General features: G+C 47.3%; 1 protein-coding gene across 1 annotated transcript in view; it reads right to left on the bottom strand.

The window, feature by feature from the left end:
- The window catches only part of LOC309567518 (ABC-type organic anion transporter ABCA8-like), a 201140-nt gene that overhangs the window by 39412 nt on the left and 139907 nt on the right, over positions 1–21821 (bottom strand). Inside the window, exons 25-26 of the mRNA XM_082272902.1 lie at positions 18640–18753; positions 17864–17980 (exon numbers count right to left, since the gene is read on the bottom strand). Coding sequence (XP_082129028.1) covers positions 17864–17980; positions 18640–18753 — 231 coding nt within the window. The remainder of the gene's footprint in view (positions 1–17863; positions 17981–18639; positions 18754–21821) is intronic.

The raw sequence follows: 21821 nt of genomic DNA, 5'->3' as shown, positions 1-21821 counted from the left end.
GCAAGTGGTTAAGAAGTATACTTTACCTAGGAAGGGTAATGCGTCCAGTTGGCTCCCTATATCTTTGAATATAGGGGGTGTTTGGACATGTTTCTCATTACCGGCTATAAGTAAATATGTCCTTATCCCGGCTGTATCATGATTATTTCAGAAGTTATGAAATACATTGTGGTTTTGGGTTCTTTGCTAATAACCAGCCAGACAAGAATGTGGATTCAGCCTGCCCATTAGCCTGCCCATTAGCCTGTCCATCAGCTGAGCTATTTACAACTGATAAGGTGGTTGAGATCAGCAGGGATATTGGTTAAGATAATTACTAAAAAAAATAGATCTTTTAATACAGATTTACCTGTAAAATCCATTTCTTGAGGTACATTAAGGGACACAGAGCCATAAATCATAACATATGGGTTATAAAGCCACCTTTAGGTGAAGAACACTGGCAACCAATCAGAAAGGATGCCCTCCTATATAACCCCTCCCACACAGGAAGTACCTCAGTTTTGTAGCAAGCAATAAAGACCCCATAAAAGAGGGGAGGGACCTCTGTGTCCCGTGATGTACTTCAAGAAATGGATTTTACAGGTAAGTCTGTATTAAAAAATATATTTTTGTTTTTGTACATCATGGGACACAGAGCCAAAAAAGAGGAGGGGTTTGGGGCCTTTAGACCCCCAGATCCCTCCACAAGAATACCTGGGAAAAAAAAATAAAACATTTTTTTTAAATGTCCGAAAATATCAGCCAATATCGGCCGATACCGATATCTGATGACCAAAATATCGGTATCGGTATCGTCAATAAAAAACGATATCGGTCGATCACTACCATAAATCATAACATATGGGATGTCCCAAAACAAGGGGGAGGGGAGGGGGACAACAAAAAATACCGCCATCCGACCACACAAAAAGGATTACACTGCTGCCCGCAGAACACTGCGGCCAAATGCAGATTCCTCATGGGTCCCACCATCCACTCGATAGAAACGAGTGAACATATGCACCGACAACCAGGTCGCAGGCTTGATGGCGATGTGCCCAAGAGGCACCTCCTCCTCTGGTAGAATATGCCTTTACAGGAAAAGGTGGAACCTTCCCTTCTAAACCATACGCCTGGGTAATAACCTGGCGAATCCAATGAGAAATCATAGACTGCCAACCCCTTCCTGGGGCCTTCTGGCAGCACAAACAAGCTCTCGGTCTTATGAATCCGAGCTGATTTCTCTAAGTAAAACTTAAGTGCACGCATTACATCAAGAAAATGCAATAACCTTTCCTCCTCTGAGTGAGGATCTGGAAAAAAGAAAGGTAGTATAATGTCCTGATTCAAATAAAAAAGGCAGACACCACCTTGGGCAAAAAACCTGGGTGTAGACATAAAATCACCCCATCTTGATGGAAAATCAGGAATGGCACTTTGCAAGAAAGAGCTGCTAGTTCCGATAACCTTCTTAGCCAAAGTTATCGCAATCAAAAATACCAGTTTTCTGGTGAAAAGAACCAGGGGAGCTTGCCCCAGAGGTTCAAAAGGCTGTTTTTTTAACACTGCCAACGCCAAATTTAAGGTCTCAAGGACACAATGGTGACTTCACAGGAGGAAGCAAACGTAATATTCCCCAGACGAAGGTCTGAACCAATGAATGGGAAGTGATCGGTTCCTGGAAGAATACCGATAAGGCTGAATTTTGCCCTTTAATTGTGCGCAAGGCTAATTTCATGTCCACCGTTGCTTGAAGGTGTAACGCTCCTGCGTTTTTGTTATAGGCTGGATTTGCAGCTGCAAAATCTCCACTCAGTAGTCATGTAGAGATGTGTTGAATACCAGATCCAACTCTCCAGGACTCATCACCGTGGGCCTGTCAGCTTCAACATACAGATATATACACACTCAATGAGATGTTCCTGGAGTGATAGGATGTATATGATAGTATGAAGGTGATGTGCTGAAGGGACAGGTGTGGACAGTGACAAGGATGGTAAGCACTTGATAGGTTTGTATAGGAGAGTTCAAGATGGTATTTAGGAATGCAGATAGGTTAGTATCGAGTATGCTAACAGGTGGTGAGGACAGCAGATGACAAATACAGGATAGACTAACCCAGTGCAAGGATAGATAGTAGTAGACAGGAGAGCTAGCAATCTATGCAGCAGTGCAGATGATAGATGGTAGTAGACAGGAGAGCTAGCAATCTATGCAGCAGTGCAGATGATAGATGGTAGTAGTCTCAAGAGCTAGCAATCTATGTAACAGTGCAGATGATAGGATAGTATGGATAGGTAGTAACAGTCCTTAATGCAATAGTAGTAGTGTAAGTTATGGAGGTTTCCCATGCTGGGGACTTATCACTATAGTATAGCAGTAGAAGGTCCGGTGATGAGGAAGTGATCCGGTAGCGAGATACAGGGATCAGTAGCGAGGTTCGGGTCTGAGGAAGTGATCCTGGTAGCGAGATACAAGGATCTGTAGCGAGGTTCCACAGCGAGACACGCTTGTAAGCATAGATGCAAGGCAGGTTGAACGAACATGTGAGTGAGAACGCCGGCGGTTGAAATAGCCGCTCAGTGATGACAGCATCGGTCTTAAAGGTGTATGCGCACCTACCAGAAGAGAATGGTGGGACGCATACACGGAATGGAAAGTGGAATAAGGGTACCAGAGGTACCAGAACATTACAGAAGGAAAGCTAGAATTCTCCCTATTATATATTTTCGGGGATGCCATTCCCTGGCGTTTATCAGCGTATGAACTGCAGGGCCAGATAAACCCCGCTCCTTCAAGATTAAGGCTTCAATAGCCAAGCCGTCAAATTTAGAGACTGTACAGCGGGGTGGAATATCAGACCTTGATAGAGTAGGTCCGGACGCAGTGGAAGAGCCCAGGGCTTCGTCACTGCCAACCTTTGGATTTGTGCATACCAAACCCCCCTCGGACCAGTCAGGCTACCAGAACTACTGGTTTCCCCTCTAGTTGGATCCTGCCCAACAGACGCGGTATCAGCTGCACCAGAGGAAAGGTATACTGTATATCAGGGAAAACTCCTCTCAAGGAGTCACCAAAGCATCCACTCTCTTCAACTTGTTGTTGAACCTGGATGCCAACAGATCTATGTCTGGGACCCCCCAGCATAGGCAGATTGATTGAAAAATCTTGGGATGTCAGGACCATTCCTGCCAGAAACATCTGTTAATGGCTCAAAAAAAATAGGATGATATCCACCTCTTTCTGGGCTGACTGACTTTGTGCCTTCTTGATATAAGCCATGGCCATGGCATTGTCGGATTGCACCCTGACAAGGTGACCCCAAAGTCGGGGCATCCAGTATTTAAAGCCTGACTGACTGCTCGGAGTTCCAGAATGTTGATAGGAAGATGTCTCTCCAACCAAGACCATTTCCTCTGGACAGTGGCTTCCTCCAGAACCGCTCCCCAGCCGGAGAGACTGGCATCTGTAGTCACCACTTTCCTGGTCACTGGAAGAAAGGATTTTCCCTTCTCCAGATACAGTATCTGCTCAACAACCACCAATTTAGACTCTGAAGTACTCTTGGTACCAGAGACATGGATCAGTCCAGAGACTAAACCCTTTCGGGTCCCTGTAGACAGAATGTTGTTCTGTACGGGTCTGGCATGGAATTGAGCATAGGAAATTGCCACGAATAAGGACACTAACTTCCCCAGTAACATCATGCAAAGACGTATAGAAGGATATCTGTCTTACTACGGACCAAACCAGATCCTTCAGGTCTGTGACCCGTCTTACTGGCAAGAATATCTTTGCCTGTACCACGTCCACAAGAAGAGCCAGATATTCCAGACGCTGGATCAGCTGTAATGCTGACTGTGCTAATGTCAGTATCCAACCCAGACATTCTAGGAATTGTACTGTCTGGAGGACATTTTGGCTTAAAGCCAAAGCCGATCGATCTATTAGTAATAGATCGTCCAGATATCCTATTACAGATATCCCTCAAGACCTTAGAACAGCCAATACTGGAGCTAGGATCTTTCTGAGCACTCTTGGAGCTGTGGCTACCCGAAGGGCAGGGACACAAACTGAAAGTGACGGTTTTCTATTGCAAAGCGTAGAAACCTTTGCTGAGCCTGCAATATCAGCACGTGAAGATATGCATCCTTGATGTCTATGGATGCTAGAAATTTCTCTCCCTGCAGGGAGGCTATGACTGAAGGAATTGACTCCATACGTGTAGCACCCTCCTAGTTAGGTGCTAGGTAAAGGCATTTGTTTGCTCTTCTGCTTATCAGAGAGCAGGATTTCTAGTTGTGCCTGTTACATGTGTCCAGGTGTGATTCACTTGGTCTGAGGGAGTGTCCCCACTGTATCCAATAGAGGAGCATGTTGGACAGTGGAGGAAACCCAGCCAGTGACACACAGGCTTTTGTCGCTGTCCCAGTGGGAGGGCACAACCGCAGTGCATCCTAGGATGGGTCATAAAAGCCAGGGGCACATGTGACAGGATGTCTTTGGGGATGGGAAGCCAGATTCCAGGAGGAGGGTGATGGCTGTCTCTCCTCCTGTCAGTGTGGAAAGTGGCCACAGGCAGTCGGCCTAGTGGACCAGAAGTGTGGTGCTGAGCCAGGAAGTCCAGGATACTGACTGTAGAGCAAGTGGCAGAGTGACCCGAGGAAAAACAGTGTCCGTGAGTACCAAGGAGCTTGCCAGGGGTCTGCCCAGGAAGGGGACCACTCAGGGAGAGTCAGTGGACAGGAGCTAACACACACAGCAAATAGGAAAGGGGGTGCCAAGTTAGACCCTGAAGAGAAACCTAAAGTAAAGATCACCTTTAAATCGTTACCTCAGTGGCAAAGTGAAGCAGCGGCCTTGCCGCACACACTGCAGTTAGATGTCCTCAGAAATTGTGCATACTGTAGGTACTAAGCTGGAGTATCCCACTCATCCCTTCTCCCAACCTAGTTCCAAATAAAATACAAGAAAACCGAATCCCAACGGACAGTTCATTGACTGAGCTAAGTGTTAAAGTATTAAGATTTCACAGACTGTTGCTATCGGTAACCCAGGGGAATCCATTCTCAGCAGCTCCAGAGGGGCAGTTCAGAAACTGGTTTTAGAGTTTTATGATCCAGAATAGGTCTCACATCCCCGCTTGGTTTGGGGATTATAAACAGGTTTGAGTAAAAACCCCTGAACCTTCCGTTCTCCGGAACCTCCATTATCACTCTTTGAGCCCTCAGCTGGTCCAATGCCAGAAAGAGAGACCTTTTTAAGGGTATACTTGACCTATAAACAGAGGATACGGGAACACCCAAAATTCCAGTTTGTACCCTTGTCAAATGGTGGAGATAATCCAGTTGTCTTGGGTCGATTCCACCCAAACCTTTGAGAACTGCAGCAGCCTTCCTCCCACCCAAGTGAGTGGGGACACCCCTTCACAGAGTAGGCTTAGAGGAAGACTTGGCTGATCTCTGGGCGCAGGGCTTTTACTGACCCTGCCCTGAAGGCCTGGTTTTGGACCCAGATGGTTGAGGCAGTCGCCCCCATCTGGAATTAGAAGCACTTGTAGTATGAGTGCTGAGGATCTTTAAAGAAGGATGCAACGTACTCTTCTCCCCGAGATCTTTTGGATATACTAATCAAGATCATCACCAAAAAGGCGTTCTCCCTGAAAAGGGAAGCCAGCCAGTAACTTTTTCATGTTAATTAAAATAAAGTGCGAGGTAGATCTGACAGATCTCCCACAGACTCTTCTTGAGAAGGAACGGTCTTGGACACCGGCTTCATACAGTCTTTTAAAGACTGACAAACTCCTATGGCCGCTACTGCTGGTTGTATTGCAGATCCTGCAACTGCAAAGGAGGCTTTCAATAAAGATTCCAACTTCTTATATGCTGGATCTTTAAAAACCTGGGCATTATCCACAGGGCAGGTTAAACTCTTGTTAACCAAAGAAATGGCAGAATCCACAGTGGGTATATTCCATTTCTTAGGGAACTTTTTCCTACATAGGATACAATAGTGAAAACCTTTTAGGAGGAAAAAAAAAATCTTATCAGGATGGTCCCATTCATTATACATTTCTTGCTCCATGAGCGAATGTATATGAACCGTCCAAGGACTATGAGGAGGGCGCAATTAGCCTAGAGAGGAAAAGGAGACTTCAGCTGTCTCTAAGGGAGGAAATTTGTGTCCAGACCAGATCATTTCAGTAAGAGACTGAACCAACAATCTCTGGGTTTGAGAGGCTGACAGAGACTCCTCTGACCCTGACTCCCCAGAAGTGGAAACCTCAGCTTGACCTACTATAGGGTCATCATCAGCTATTTCTTCCACATCCTCTGCCCAATTCTGAACTGAATTCAGGAGGTGGCTCAGGTGAGGGGGATCTGTCACGTTTCTTCCCTCTTAGTGATGCTGCAATCATGTCAGCAATCTTACCCTCAAGGCAAGCTAATGCCGATGCCAAATTGTCCTTAGTGACGTAGGTTGCAGCAGAAGCACCTGGGGTAGCTACTATGCCTGACAACCGTAATGGCTCAGATTGGCTAGTTGCCTCTGGCTGTTCAGGGGGAGTAGACACAAAGGAAGCATGGCTAGGACCTTCAAGGCCTGACGGTGGCATCAGAGTACCCCTTCCAACTGTGCCCCCCCCCCCCAGCCCTCTTTGGGGCAGACATTGCTTTATAGCAAGGCAAACTTGAGGTACTAACTTCAGTGTACCCAAGGCTTGTGCCTAACTTGTACAGCTTATCGCACACAGCACTGATTATCCCAAGATACAAGACCTGTTTGTGCCAGTAAACATACACCCACAGTGACTCACGCAATCCAGCTGCCGCTGCTCTGTGGCCCCTTCAGCCTCAGCAGAGGCTAGGGCATTGGAAACAGTTCCTTCTAAATTGCGCCTATTTATGCTGTACTGCGCACACTTGGCATGGTATGTGGCATCCATGTGCACGCCAATTGTGTTCAACACGCCCTCCATGCAGCGTACGCCTGTACTTAAAGGCAAAGATTTTCACCCACGTGCGAATAGACCTTCGCCACAGACACGCTATCAAGGGAGGAGACGAACATGTGGGTGCTTATGCGCCTAAGCGAAAACAACAACCACATGGGGTGAGAGCAGCTTAGGCTGAATTTTGTTTGTCACAGCTGAAACCTTTCAGGTGATCAGCCCAGGGCAAGAAAACAGTGTGATAACAATAGGCAAAGAAATAATGTTTAAATAAAGTTTAAATAAAGTTTGCATCAATCCCACAACTGCACAAGCTCATATAATCACAATTGATATAAATGGCACATTTAATCCCTGAGGAAAAGCCAGAGCTTTCATCAAGATGTATTATGCATAGCTTATCATCCAGTCTCATGCACACATTGGTTTGTCACTAGTGATGGACGAACATCTGCCGGGACGGTTTGCGAACACGATTGGCGAACTCGCTCAAATGTTCGCGAAACCACAGGTTCGCGGCGGACCCCATTAATTTTAATGGCAGGCGAACATGAAAAACCTCCAGGTCATATTTTCAGCCACAAAATACAAAATACTAGCTGTGCACAAATAGTCCCACAACATGGACACTGACATACCAGAAGTATTGCTATTTTTTTCAGCAAAAAAATTTTTTTTTTTTTTTCTAAATCAGCCAGAACTGACAGCAGCCAGTAAATACATTGTCAAATATATATATGGTCCATTCACACATCTGTAAAATGGGTCCGCAACCGTTCCACAATTTAGCGTAACGTTTACAGACCCATTGATTTTCAATTCCAGTCTGAAAAATTAGGCATTCACAGGATAAAGAAGTAAGTGTCGGCCAGTACAGGCCCCAAAAATTAGCCCACAGGCGTTCACCTGACAGCAAAGAACTTTCTATTCTGTGGCTGGAGGTACATTAAGCATACACAGGATACAGAAGTAAGTGTCGGCCATTACAGGCCAAATAAATTAGCCCACAGGTGTTCACCCTACAGCAAAGAACTTTGTATTCTGTGGCTGGAGGTTGCTGTGTGGAGCAGGGATAGAGAGTTAGTGACACAAATCGCTAGCTAATAGGTCCACAAAAGTCTTTTGTCAGTGTAGGGAGAGGTTGCTGTGTGGAGCTGGGACAGACTGTATAGTGACACAAATCGAAAGCTAATAGGTCCACAAAAGTATTTTGTCAGTGTAGGGAGAGGTTGCTGTGTGGAGCAGGGGCAGACTGTAGCAATTAGGCATTCAATGGACATAAAAGGCCTTTTATGCCGCTGTATTTGCCTAAGACAGGGACCATGAATTGTTATGGGTGGTGGCGGATATTTGTGGCCTGTCATGAGGAATTTGAATCAAACATGATCTACTGGTCACATGTGTTGAATTCCTCCGAGATCCATGCCTCATTCAATTTTAGAAATGTGAGCTAGTCAACACTGGCGAGTGCGCTTATCGGTCACGATCCCCCCTGCTGCGCTGAACGTCCTTTCGGACAAGACACTGGACGAGGGGCAACCCAATAGTTCCATTGCAAATTGTGCAAGCTCTGTCCAGAGGTCAAGCCTGCCCACCCAGTAGTCCAGGGGTTCGTCACTCCTCAGAGCGTCCACATCGGCCGATGTAGTCGGACACCTGTCGGTCTAGGCGTTCCCTGATGATGGATCCGGAGGACAGCTGTGGATGGGTCTGCTAAAAGAATGATCTCATATCAGAAGTGACCAACACATCTTCAAACCACCCTCTTCTTGCAGGCGCTGTTGGATTGGTACCTGCAACTGTTTCTATGTGAGTGAAAATTCCTCTGCCAGCGCACGCAAAGCAGAATGCAGCAATTCTCAAAGCAAGGACTGGAAGTGCTGCATTCTGACCGCCCCCTGTGATGGTGGTAACATTTTCGCCATTTTTTGTTTGTACCGGGGGTCTAAGTACTGGTAATTTTGTCACAGGGTCATTTAAAATGGACAGGCAGAGGAAGAGGCAGGCCCTTCCACAGGGGTGGTAGGGGTACGGCAGGAGCACCAGGCCGGAGCCAAAGTGGGACGCACCAGACTTGGTTGAGTGGCTCACTCAGCCTTCCTCTTCTGCACCCTCCTCATCCTCTCTATCTGCACCCTCTTCACTCTCTGCTGTGTGCACCCGCAAAGACACCACCACCAACACCACCACCATATACCCTCCGCTTGAGTCACACGAATTATTCCCGATCCATCACAAGACATTTGCGATGTGCAGCCATTTTTGGCATCGGATCAGGAAGAGGAGGTAGCAACAGCCGCCACTCAGCAGTCTGACGACAGTACTCAGATCAGCCCAAGGAGGTTGGTCCCCACTGTTGCTGCCTACTCCGAGATATCAAATGTTAGTGGCGGGGAAGGTGACGTGGATGATGACGTGTCTACGGATGTCACGGGGGTGCCCACAAGAGAGGAAGAGGAAGGGAGTTCAGAGGATGGACCAGCAGATAGGGAGAAGAAGCAGGCCAAACTTACATTGCACAGGAGGGACAAACCAGACTGCTAATGTATCAGGAGCGAGCCATCAACCATATACGGTCACATCTGGTGCTCCCAGGACGCCGGCACATGGCTCCGCAGTGTGGGCTTTTTTTAACCTTTCCGCTGCTGACAATAATGTTGCCATCTGCAGCCTTTGCAGTCAACGCATAAGTCGCGGTAAGCCCAACACTCACCTAGGGACGACCGCCATAAGAAGGCACCTGGACTCCCATCACCGAGCCCAGTGGGAGCAACGCCGTCAGAACCTCCAGGCTCTCACCGCCCAGCCTCTTCTCCTTCTCCTCTCTCCTCACAATTGTCCTCCACTCCACCTTCCATCATGCCATCCTCAAGTTTTTCTGGAAAAAGGCAGGCTTCTGTGGCCAAATGTTCGAGCGTAAAAAAATGATGACGCCGGATATCCCTCTTGCCCAACGGTTGACCGCTGGCTTGTCGGAACTGATAGCTCGCCAACTACTGCCATATAAACTGGTGGACTCGGAGGCCTTTTGAAAATTTGTGGCCAATGGAAGGTCCCAGGAAGGAAATATTTCTCACAGAAGGGCATCCCACAGCTATATGACCATGTTCAGTGACAAGTGAATGTATCTCTGGCACACAGTGTTGGTGCCAAGATACATCTGACCACAGACACATGGTCTAGCAAACACGGGCAGGGAAGGTATATAACTTTTACTGCCCACTGGGTGAACCTTCTGACGGCCATCAAGCATGTAACCCGTGGCACCCATGTAGATTTGGTTTTACCGCCACGGATTGCATGCAGGCCTGCCTTTTCTTCTCCTCCTTCTCCTCCATCCTCCCTCTCCTCCTCGGCTGACTCCTCCTTTTCCGCTGCTACTGTCTCTTCCGCTGCGCCACCCAAGATCCCCAGAACCTATTTGACATGCCAGGTGAGACGTTGCCATGCTATGCTGCGTTTGTTGTGCCTGGAAGCCAAGAGCCACACTGGTCCTGCACTCCTTTCAGCTTTGCGTTCACAGGCAGATCAGCGGCTAACACCGCTCAATTTGACAGTTGGTAAAGTGGTGTGCGACAACGGTGCCAATCTGCTGAGCGCGCTGAAACAGGGCAAAATTTCACACGTGCCATGCATGCACACGTCCTGAACATGGTCGTGCAGCGATTCGTTGTCAAATACCCTGGGGTCCAGGACGTCTTGCGGCAGGCCAGGAAAATCTTGGCCCATTTCAGAAGATCTTACACAGCCATGGCTCGCCTTGCTGACATTCAGCGACGACACAACCTGCCCGTCAGACGTCTTATTTGTGACTGCCCGACGCGATGGCACTCAACCTTGTATATATGCTTGATAGGCTGCTCCAGCAGAAACCTGCAGTTTACGACTACCTATATGAACTCTGCGGCAGGACAGGTTCTGGGGAGCTTGGGTTTTTTTCACCGCGCCAGTGGCTGCTCATGCGCGACGCATGCAGACTTCTGCAGCCATTTGATGAGATCACCAAACTGCCAGGGCGCCATCAGTGACGTCGTACCTTAAGCCTTCTTTCTGGAGCGTGCATTGCGTGGTGTCATTGATCAAGCTGTCGAGGAGCAGGAGCAGGAAGATGAGGAGGTCGCAATGTTGGATGAATATAGAAAGCATATTATAGTGGAATTGTATTGTGCAGCATTGTGACTGGTGAGTGGTTCTGCAGCGATATCACAACTACAAAGAGTGACAAACACAATTCGAATAAAGTATTATAACTGGTGTAAAGACCAGTAGCCCCCCAAAACGACAGATTGAAGCGGGTGTGATATAACAATATACTTTCATAATAGTGTATTTGGGTACTGCAGAAATTTACGTCACCTTCCCCACCACTAACATTAGAGATCTCAGAGTAGGCAGCAACAGCAGGGACCAACCTCCTTGGGATGATCTGGGTACTGTCGTCAGACTGCTGGGTGGCGGCTGTTGCTACCTCCTCGTCCTGATCCAATGCCAAGAATGGCTGCGCATCGCAAATGTTTTGTGATGGATAAGAAAATAATTCCTGTGATTCAAGCGGAGGGTATGTGGTGGTGGTGGTGTTTGTGGTGGTGTCTTTGGGGGTGCACACAGCAAAGAGTGAAGAGGGTGCAGATAAAGAGGATGAGGAGGGTGCAGAAGAGGAAGGCTGAGTGAGCCACTCAACCGAGTCTGGTGCGTCCTTTGACGTTACCTAACGCACCTTCTGCAACTTCCAACTTTGGCTCCAGCCTGGTGCTCCTGCACTACCCCTACCACCCCTGCGGAAGGGCCTGCCTCTTCCTCTGCCTGTCATTTTTTAAATGACCCTGTGACAAAAGTCTCTAGAGAAGCGCAGTATATGTGGAAGAAGGTATATAACACCCCGCTTCAATCTGTCATTTTGGGGGGCCACTGGTATATCACACCAGTTATAAAAAAGATTTCCCAGTAACTTTTGTCACTGTGTGTAGCAGAGTTAACGCAGCGAAAGAGGCAACATTTCTGCAGTACCCAAATACACTATTATGACAGTATATTGTTATATAACACCCCGCTTCAAATACACTATAATATGCTTTCTATATTAGAAAGTATATTATAAGTGTATTACACCCCTATATACTGCACACCAAACAATAGTACACCTATACCAGTCCTAAAAAGGACTTTTGTGGACATATTACCTAGCGATTTGTGTCACTGACAGTCTGTCCCTGCTCCACACAGCAACCTCTCCCTACACTGACATAAGACAGAATATAGGCCAAACAATAGTACACCTATTGTATACTATTGTCCCTAAAATGACTTTTGTGGACCTATTACCTAGCAATTTGTGGCACTAACAGTCTGTCCCTGCTCCACACAGCAACCTCTCCCTACACTGACAAAAGGCAGAATGTAAAATGGCAGCCAGGTCAGGTCTATTTATAAGGTAGGGGGAATGTCCATGTGCTGAAATGTCTCAAATGCCTGTCCTGTGCCACCTGATGGATGTGTCATGGGTCAAAGTTCTTCACAATGTAAAAGAATATGGCGGCCGCGAACATCGCCATATGTTCGCATGTTAGGCGAATCGCAAACGAGCAAAGATCACCGCGAACCGACCGTCGGGCAAACCGCAAGGCCATCTCTATTTGTCACAGCCGATAATTATCAGGTAGTCAGCACAGGGTGAAAACAATGTGTCAGAAAAACAAGCACAGAAATAATGCTTAACAAGATGTATTTTGCCTCGGCTTACCATCCATAGTCTCATGCAGAGACTCACATGGCACTCGGTCTCTGTTATCTTTTTAAAGGGAGTGCATAAAATATTTACAATCTGCAATTATGCCAGCAATTTTTACCTTCATGGTTTGCTGTATGTGTAAATATTTTAAATTGGACTCACCAGTCCTGCCGCAGGATTCTGTTTTGAAACAGGAATCCAATCATCACCCATCATGGCGAGCTTTGTCTTGGAGACCTTCAAGGACTGGGTCCCCTAGTTTTAGAGGGGCCACAGCCTTGGACCTGTAGAGCACCCTGCATGGAGCGCCTTTGGGGTTTGGTATTCCAAGGGTCTGGATCCCAGGGTCCAGCACCTAAAAAGGACAACATTACAGGCAAAACCTTCGTATCTGCTTCCCGAGGCTCGGGTACCATCTTTTTAGTCCATTGACTGTTTTAGATGGATCCGATAGCTAACCCCTTAGATCCAGTGATCTTTGATCGGGGTATGTAGCACATCTTCTTTCTTCCTTGAAGAGAAATGTGGAGAGACTCTCCACAGTGACCATCACCTTTAGACACTGGCGAAAAAACTGAGGTACTTCCTGTGTGGGAGGGGTTATATAGGGGGCATCCTTTCTGATTGGTTGCCAGTGTCCTTCACCTAAAGGTGGCCTATATAACCCATATATTATGATTTATGGCTCTGTGTCCCCTGATGTACAAAAAGAAATAGGTTCACCTTTCTGGACATGTTATACCCATATTTAGGGTGTAACATGTTCAGCATCTGACTGCCCCCTCCCCCGATCCCCCGATTCATAGATCCCTGTGAATCAATGAACTACGAGTTTTCAATCAACTACCAGGGCGCTTTGAGCTCTCTACGTAATTCATTGAGATTCCTGTCATTGTGTAACTCTCACCCATATCAGAGATGAAGTATAGAGGTACAGTATGGAGGTATAGTATGGAAGTACAGTATGGAGGTATCGGAGGTACAGTATGGAGGTATAGTATGGAGGTATAGTATGGAAGTACAGTATGGAGGTATTAGAGGTACAGTATGGAAGTACAGTATGGAGGTATCGGAGGTACATTATGGAGGTATTGGAGGTGCAGTATGGAGGTATTGGAGGTACAGTATGGAGGTACAGTATGGAGGTATCGGAGGTACAGTATGGAGGTACAATATGGAGGTATTGGAGGTACAGTATAAAGGTATAGTATTGGGGTAAAGTATGGAGGTATTGAAGGTACAGTATGGAGGTATCGGAGGTACAGTATGGAGGTATCAGATATACAGTATGGAGGTCCAGTATGGAGGTATTGGAGGTACTGTATGGAGGTGAAGTATGGAGATCCAATATGGAGGTTCTGGAGGTACAGAATAGCAGTAATGTAGTAGGTACACTATGGAGGTAATTGAGCTACAGTATGGAGGCATTGGAGGTACAATATGGAGGTATAGTATGGAGGGTATGGAGGTACAGTATGGGGGTATTGCAGGTAAAGTATGGAGGTACAGTATAGAGGTATTGGAGGTAAAGTATGGAGATACAGTATGGAGGTACAGTATGTAGGGTATGGAGGTACAGTTTGGAGGTATTGGAGGTAAAGTATGGAGGTATGGTATGGAGGTACAGTATGGAGGCACAGAATGGAGGTACAGTATGGAGGTATTGAAGGTAAAGTATGGAGGTACAGTATGTAGGGTATGGAGGTACAGTATGGAGGTATTGGAGGTACAGTATGGAGGGTATGGAGGTACAGTATGGAGGGTATGGAGGTACAGAATGGAGGTACAGTATGGAGGTATTGAAGGTAAAGTATGGAGGTACAGTATCTAGGGTATGGAGGTACAGTATAGAGGTATTGGAGGTACAGTATGGAGGGTATGGAGGTACAGAATGGAGGTACAGTATGGAGGTATTGAAGGTAAAGTATGGAGGTACAGTATCTAGGGTTTGGAGGTACAGTATGGAGGTATTGGAGGTACAGTATGGAGGGTATGGATGTACAGTATGGAGGTACAGAATGTAGGTATTGGAGGTAAAGTATGGAGGTACAGAATGGAGGTACAGTATGGAGGTACAGAATGGAGGTACAGTATGGAGGTATTGGAGGTAAAGTATGGAGGTACAGTATGGAGGTATTGGAGGTACAGTATGGAGGGTATGGATGTACAGTATGGAGGTACAGAATGGAGGTACAGTATGGAGGTATTGGAGGTAAAGTATGGAGGTACAGTATGGAGGGTATGGAGGTACAGTATGGAGGTACAGAATGGAGGATCAGTATGGAGGGTATGGAGGTACAGTATGGAGGGTATGGAGGTACAGTATGTTTTCCATCAACCTTTGAAAAGTGGCTCGGGCTCCTGATAATCCCTGAGCCATTTGACTGAACTCAAAGAACCCCAATGGGCTAATAAAGATTTCTTCGTTCGATCATCAGGATGCATTGGTATCTGATAGTACCTGTGATGGGAGTCACATTGGTTGGGGGTCCGTAGAACACAGATTACCTTAGAGAGGTTGGGAAATTCCTCTCTCAGCTCCCTTGGCCCCTCTTATGTGTAAGTCACCCTGTGTCTATGAGGGGCACAGGGTGACCGAGAAAATGATGGACAGATACTTAATGGACACTGAGAATATGGTTTGGATTACAGTATTGGAGGTACAGTATGGAGGTATAGTATAGAGGTACAGAATAGAGGTACATTATAGAGGGTATGGAGCTACAGTATGGAGATATACCATGGAGGTACAGTATGGAAGTATTGGAGGTACAGTATGGAGGTATTGAAGGTACAGCATGAGGTACAGTATAGAGGGCATGGAGGTACAGTATGGAGGTATTGGAGGTACAGCATGAGGTACAGTATAGAGGGTATGGAGGTATTGGATGTATAGTATGGAAGTAAAGTAAGGATGTATTGGAGGTACAGTATGGAGGTATTGAAGGTACAGTATGAGGTACAGTATAGAGGGCATGGAGGTACAGTATGGAGGTATTGGAGGTATAGTATGGAAGTACAGTATGGAGGTATTGGAGGTACAGAATGGAGGGTATGGAGGTGTTTGAGGTACAGTATGGAGGTACAGTATGGAGTTATTGGAGGTATAGTATGGAGGTAGAGTATGGAGGTATTGGAGGTACAGAATGGAGGGTATGGAGGTATTTGAGGTACAGTATGGAGGTACAGTATGGAGGTATTGGAGGTATAGTATGGAAGTACAGTATGGAGGTATTGGAGGTACAGAATGGAGGGTATGGAGGTATTTGAGGTACAGTATGGAGGTACAGTATGGAGGTATTGGAGGTATAGTATGGAAGTACAGTATGAAGGTATTAGAGGTACAGAATGGAGGGTATAGAGGTATTTGAGGTACAGTATGGAGGTACAGTATGGAGTTATTGGAGGTACAGTATGGAGGTATTGGAGGTATAGTATGGAGGTAGAGTATGGAGGTATTGGAGGTACAGAATGGAGGGTATGGAGGTATTTGAGGTACAGTATGGAGGTACAGTATGGAGGTATTGGAGGTATAGTATGGAAGTACAGTATGGAGGTATTGGAGGTACAGAATGGAGGGTATGGAGGTATTTGAGGTACAGTATGGAGGTACAGTATGGAGGTATTGGAGGTACAGTATGGAGGTATTGGAGGTATAGTATGGAGGTAGAGTATGGAGGTATTGGAGGTACAGAATGGAGGGTATGGAGGTATTTGAGGTACAGTATGGAGGTACAGTATGGAGGTATTGGAGGTATAGTATGGAAGTACAGTATGGAGGTATTGGAGGTACAGAATGGAGGGTATGGAGGTATTTGAGGTACAGTATGGAGGTACAGTATGGAGGTATTGGAGGTACAGTATGGAGGTATTGGAGGTATAGTATGGAGGTAGAGTATGGAGGTATTGGAGGTACAGAATGGAGGGTATGGAGGTATTTGAGGTACAGTATGGAGGTACAGTATGGAGGTATTGGAGGTATAGTATGGAAGTACAGTATGGAGGTATTGGAGGTACAGAATGGAGGGTATGGAGGTATTTGAGGTACAGTATGGAGGTACAGTATGGAGGTATTGGAGGTACAGTATGGAGGTATTGGAGGTATAGTATGGAGGTAGAGTATGGAGGTATTGGAGGTACAGAATGGAGGGTATGGAGGTATTTGAGGTACAGTATGGAGGTACAGTATGGAGGTATTGGAGGTATAGTATGGAAGTACAGTATGGAGGTATTGGAGGTATAGTATGGAAGTACAGTATGGAGGTATTGGAGGTACAGAATGGAGGGTATGGAGGTATTTGAGGTACAGTATGGAGGTACAGTATGGAGGTATTGGAGGTACAGTATGGAGGTATTGGAGGTATAGTATGGAGGTAGAGTATGGAGGTATTGGAGGTACAGAATGGAGGGTATGGAGGTATTTGAGGTACAGTATGGAGGTACAGTATGGAGGTATTGGAGGTATAGTATGGAAGTACAGTATGGAGGTATTGGAGGTATAGTATGGAAGTACAGTATGGAGGTATTGGAGGTACAGAATGGAGGGTATGGAGGTATTTGAGGTACAGTATGGAGGTACAGTATGGAGGTATTGGAGGTACAGTATGGAGGTATTGGAGGTATAGTATGGAGGTAGAGTATGGAGGTATTGGAGGTACAGAATGGAGGGTATGGAGGTATTTGAGGTACAGTATGGAGGTACAGTATGGAGGTATTGGAGGTATAGTATGGAAGTACAGTATGGAGGTATTGGAGGTACAGTATGGAGGTATTGGAGGTATAGTATGGAGGTAGAGTATGGAGGTATTGGAGGTACAGAATGGAGGGTATGGAGGTATTTGAGGTACAGTATGGAGGTACAGTATGGAGGTATTGGAGGTATAGTATGGAAGTACAGTATGGAGGTATTGGAGGTACAGTATGGAGGTATTGGAGGTACTCAGTCTCTTGTTCAAAACAGAAAAGGACAATAACATTACAATGGCTGAATTTTTGGGGTGCTGAAGAACTTGGTTTCCTGTTTGGGGTGCTCAGTCGGTATTCTCATCATAGGAGGCTCATAGATGGCGATTCTAAAGATTTGTCATGGAAATATGGTACAGCAAGTGTGCCAAACATAAATGTGACAACAGTATCAGAGTTCCCCTTTAGGAAAAAGAAAAGATGAAATACGAGACTGTCTGTGATCTCTAGAAACTTACTAATTCTTGTAGCAGTAAAGGAAAAGCGCTGGGCGGGAAGACGAAGGGCCAGATATATAAAATTCCCGGGAAAAAGAAAAAAGGAAGATCAGCGAACATGTGAATGACAGCAGACACCTGTCAGGAGAGAAATGTAAGTGGTCAGCTTTAATTCAGGCTCCACCCCTACACAGCACACTCCACCCACAACAAAGACTCACCCCTCCCCCACTGCATCACAGCACCCTCCACCCACAACAAAGACTCACCCCTCCCCCACCCCTACACAGCACCCTCCACCCACAACAAAGACTCACCCCTCCCCCACCCCTACACAGCACCCTCCACCCACAACAAAGACTCACCCCTCCCCCACCCCTACACAGCACCCTCCCCCCACAACAAAGACTCACCCCTCCCCCACCCCTACACAGCACCCTCCCCCCACAACAAAGACTCACCCCTCCCCCACCCCTACACAGCACCCTCCACCCACAACAAAGACTCACCCCTCCCCCACCCCTACACAGCACCCTCCCCCCACAACAAAGACTCACCCCTCCCCCACCCCTACACAGCACCCTCCCCCCACAACAAAGACTCACCCCTCCCCCACCCCTACACAGCACCCTCCCCCCACAACAAAGACTCACCCCTCCCCCACCCCTACACAGCACCCTCCCCCCACAACATCAATGCAGTGAAGAGGTAGAGGCCCTCATTATGTTCCACCATCTTTTACCATAGCAGAGCCCAGGTCAGAGGAAGAGAAGGGTGACCCAACGACTAAGTCTCACCATGATGAAAAAGAATGACCACCAATCGTGATGGCTTTTACTGTTTCTGAGAAGAAATGCGATGAGGTAAACATAGAGGATCATGGCTGCCCCGTACCCAAGGACGTGAAAGATCTACAAGAGAAAACATGAGTTATTCTGGAAATCATTCAGGACAGAAGAGAGAGGCTCTGTCACCTACAGGAAACACAAGCACAGAGAGGTTAAAAGATCCCCACTAGCTCCTACCTGTCTTTGGCCCATCTCCTGCCCGTCTCCTGCCCATCTCCTGCCTGTCTCCTGCCCATCTCCTGCCTGTCTTCTGCCCGTCTCCTGCCCATCTCCTGCCCGTCTTCTGCCCGTCTCCTGCCCATCTCCTGCCTGTCTCCTGCCCATCTCCTGCCTGTCTCCTGCCCATCTCCTGCCTGTCTCCTGCCCATCTCCTGCCCATCTCCTGCCTGTCTCCTGCCCATCTCCTGCCTGTCTTCTGCCCGTCTTCTGCCCGTCTCCTGCCCATCTCCTGCCCATCTCCTGCCCGTCTCCTGCCCGTCTCCTGCCCATCTCCTGCCCGTCTTCTGCCCGTCTCCTGCCCATCTCCTGCCCATCTCCTGCCCATCTCCTGCCCGTCTTCTGCCCGTCTCCTGCCCGTCTCCTGCCCATCTCCTGCCCGTCTTCTGCCCGTCTCCTGCAAATCTCCTGCCCATCTCCTGCCCGTCTCCTGCCCATCTCCTGCCCGTCTCCTGCCCGTCTCCTGCCCGTCTCCTGCCCATCTCCTGCCCGTCTCCTGCCCATCTCCTGCCTGTCTTCTGCTCGTCTCCTGCCTGTCTTCTGCCCGTCTACTGCCCGTCTCCTGCCCATCTCCTGCCCGTCTTCTGCCCGTCTTCTGCCCGTCTCCTGCCCATCTCCTGCCTGTCTTCTGCCCGTCTCCTGCCCATCTCCTGCCTGTCTTCTGCCCGTCTCCTGCCCATCTCCTGCCTGTCTTCTGCCCGTCTCCTGCCCATCTCCTGCCCATCTTCTGCCCGTCTCCTGCCCATCTCCTGCCCATCTCCTGCCCGTCTTCTGCCCGTCTTAACAAAGATGAACCTAAAAGGCTTGACTAATTCTAGAACACAAAAACTGAATTCACTAAATGAACAAGAACCAGAAAATGAGGGGACATGCCATGCTGGAGTATTCCTGGAAAAGCAGTTATTGGGTAATGACTCGTCTTTTCCGAAGTCATCCTCCAGGACCGTCACATGAGACTACAGCCTGGAGAACTTTCTGCCCAAAGCCAGGTCCTAGCAGGATAAAAGGTCGATCCTACCGTCTTTAATGTAGGAGATGAACTAGATAAGATGGCGGCTCTGTAGGTCTGATCATTGGTGGTGGCCCCAGCCTTCTCTGCACAGGAAGTGGCTCTCATTCGGGTAGAATGGGTGGTGGTGTTGGTAGGGCAGCATTTGTCCAAGAGGCTATAGGCGAGCCTAATGGTGAACTGGAATCAGGTAGCAGTAAACTGAGCGCACATACATGTAATTGAGTGCCACATCCCAAATGAACTAGAGAATAGATTGTTGGAGAAGCATAGACTTTGAAGGCACTGAGTAATTAAAATAACAATTTTATTAATTCCCAACTAAAATACATCAGAAATGTGAAAAGGCGTAGATATATGCAACCACTGTATCTAATTAGCAAAGTACAGATATACAAACAAATACTGCTAACTGCGGTAATTATTGAATACGTCACATCAAGGAGATCTCATAAAAGGTGACAGGTGTGTAGTCTGCCGTCCAACATGATCGATCGATGTGATGATGGATATACAGAGAATTCATAGAGCCAAATTGCTCGACATGTTTCGCTTGGATAGCTTCTTCTGGAGCTAGTGGTAAAGTGCTCTGTATAAAAACGTAGGCATAGTATCAAGCGCAAAGCCAAGGTATGATAATAACGAGGAGGGTAGAGTACAATGGCCAGGAGCAAATCATAGGTAATTAGGCACATCCCCATGCGGGGAGGGCTGAGACAGCGACCCCTGCTGATCTTTTTGACAGACAGTCTCGTTCTATTATCCTTTACACTAATCTGTATATTGGCTGGACTGAATTTGGGTTTTTTTCAAACACACTTCAGACGCCTACTTCTATATGGATAGTACCTGTATCTTTGCCTAATTACCTCTGATTTGCTCCTGGCCGTTACCCTCCTCATTATTATCATACCTTGGCTTTGCGCTTGATACTATGCCTACGTTTTTATGCAGAGCACTTTACCACTAGCTCCAGAAGAAGCTATCCAAGCGAAACATGTCGAGCAATTTGGCTCTATGAATTCTCTGTATATCCATCATCACATCGTAGGCATAATATCAAGAGCAAAGCCAAGATATGATAATAAGGAGGAGGGTAGAGTAAAACAGCCAGGAGCAAATCAGAGGTAATTAGGCAAAGATACAGGTACTATCCATATAGAAGTAGGCGTCTGAAGTGTGTTTGAAAAAAACCCAAATTCAGTCCAGCCAATATACAGATTAGTGTAAAGGATAATAGAACGAGACTGTCTGTCAAAAAGATCAGCAGGGGTCGCTGTCTCAGCTCCTCAACGAGTCTCCTCCCTCCCCGGATGGGAATGTGCCTAATTACCTCTGATTTGCTCCTGGCCGTTGTACTTTACCCTCCTCCTTATTATCATACCTTGGCTTTGTGCTTGATACTATGCCTACGTTTTTATACAGAGCACTTTACCACCAGCTCCAGAAGAAGCTATCAAAGCGAAACATGTCGAGCAATTTGGCTCTATGAATTCTCTGTATATCCATCATCACATCGATCGATCTCGTTAGACGGCAGACTACACACCTGTCACCTTTTATGAGATCTCCTTGATGTGAAGTATTCAATAATTACGGCAGTTACCAGTATTTGTTTGTATATCTGTACTTTGCTAATTAGATACAGTGGTTGTAACGCTGAGCGCTCCGGTCCCTGCTCCTGGACCGGAGCGCTCGCGGCGTCCATCTCGGCAGAGTACCCCGGTCAGACTCTCTGACCGGGGACACTCGGTCCCTGCCTCCGTCGGGGACGTGATCCGCGCTGCGAGGTGTCCCCGCGCGCGTTCCGCATCCCAGGTTCACTTAGCTGTGTCCACTCCGGCTCTCCCCTCCGCTCCCCACTCTCGTAGTTCCCGCCGCGCGCGTCCCTGCACCATAGGGCGCG

The sequence above is a fragment of the Pelophylax lessonae genome, assembly GCF_965119305.1.
Source record: "Pelophylax lessonae genome assembly, chromosome: 11".
NCBI lineage: Eukaryota > Metazoa > Chordata > Amphibia > Anura > Ranidae > Pelophylax > Pelophylax lessonae.
This window is presented reverse-complemented; position numbering and strand designations above follow the sequence as displayed.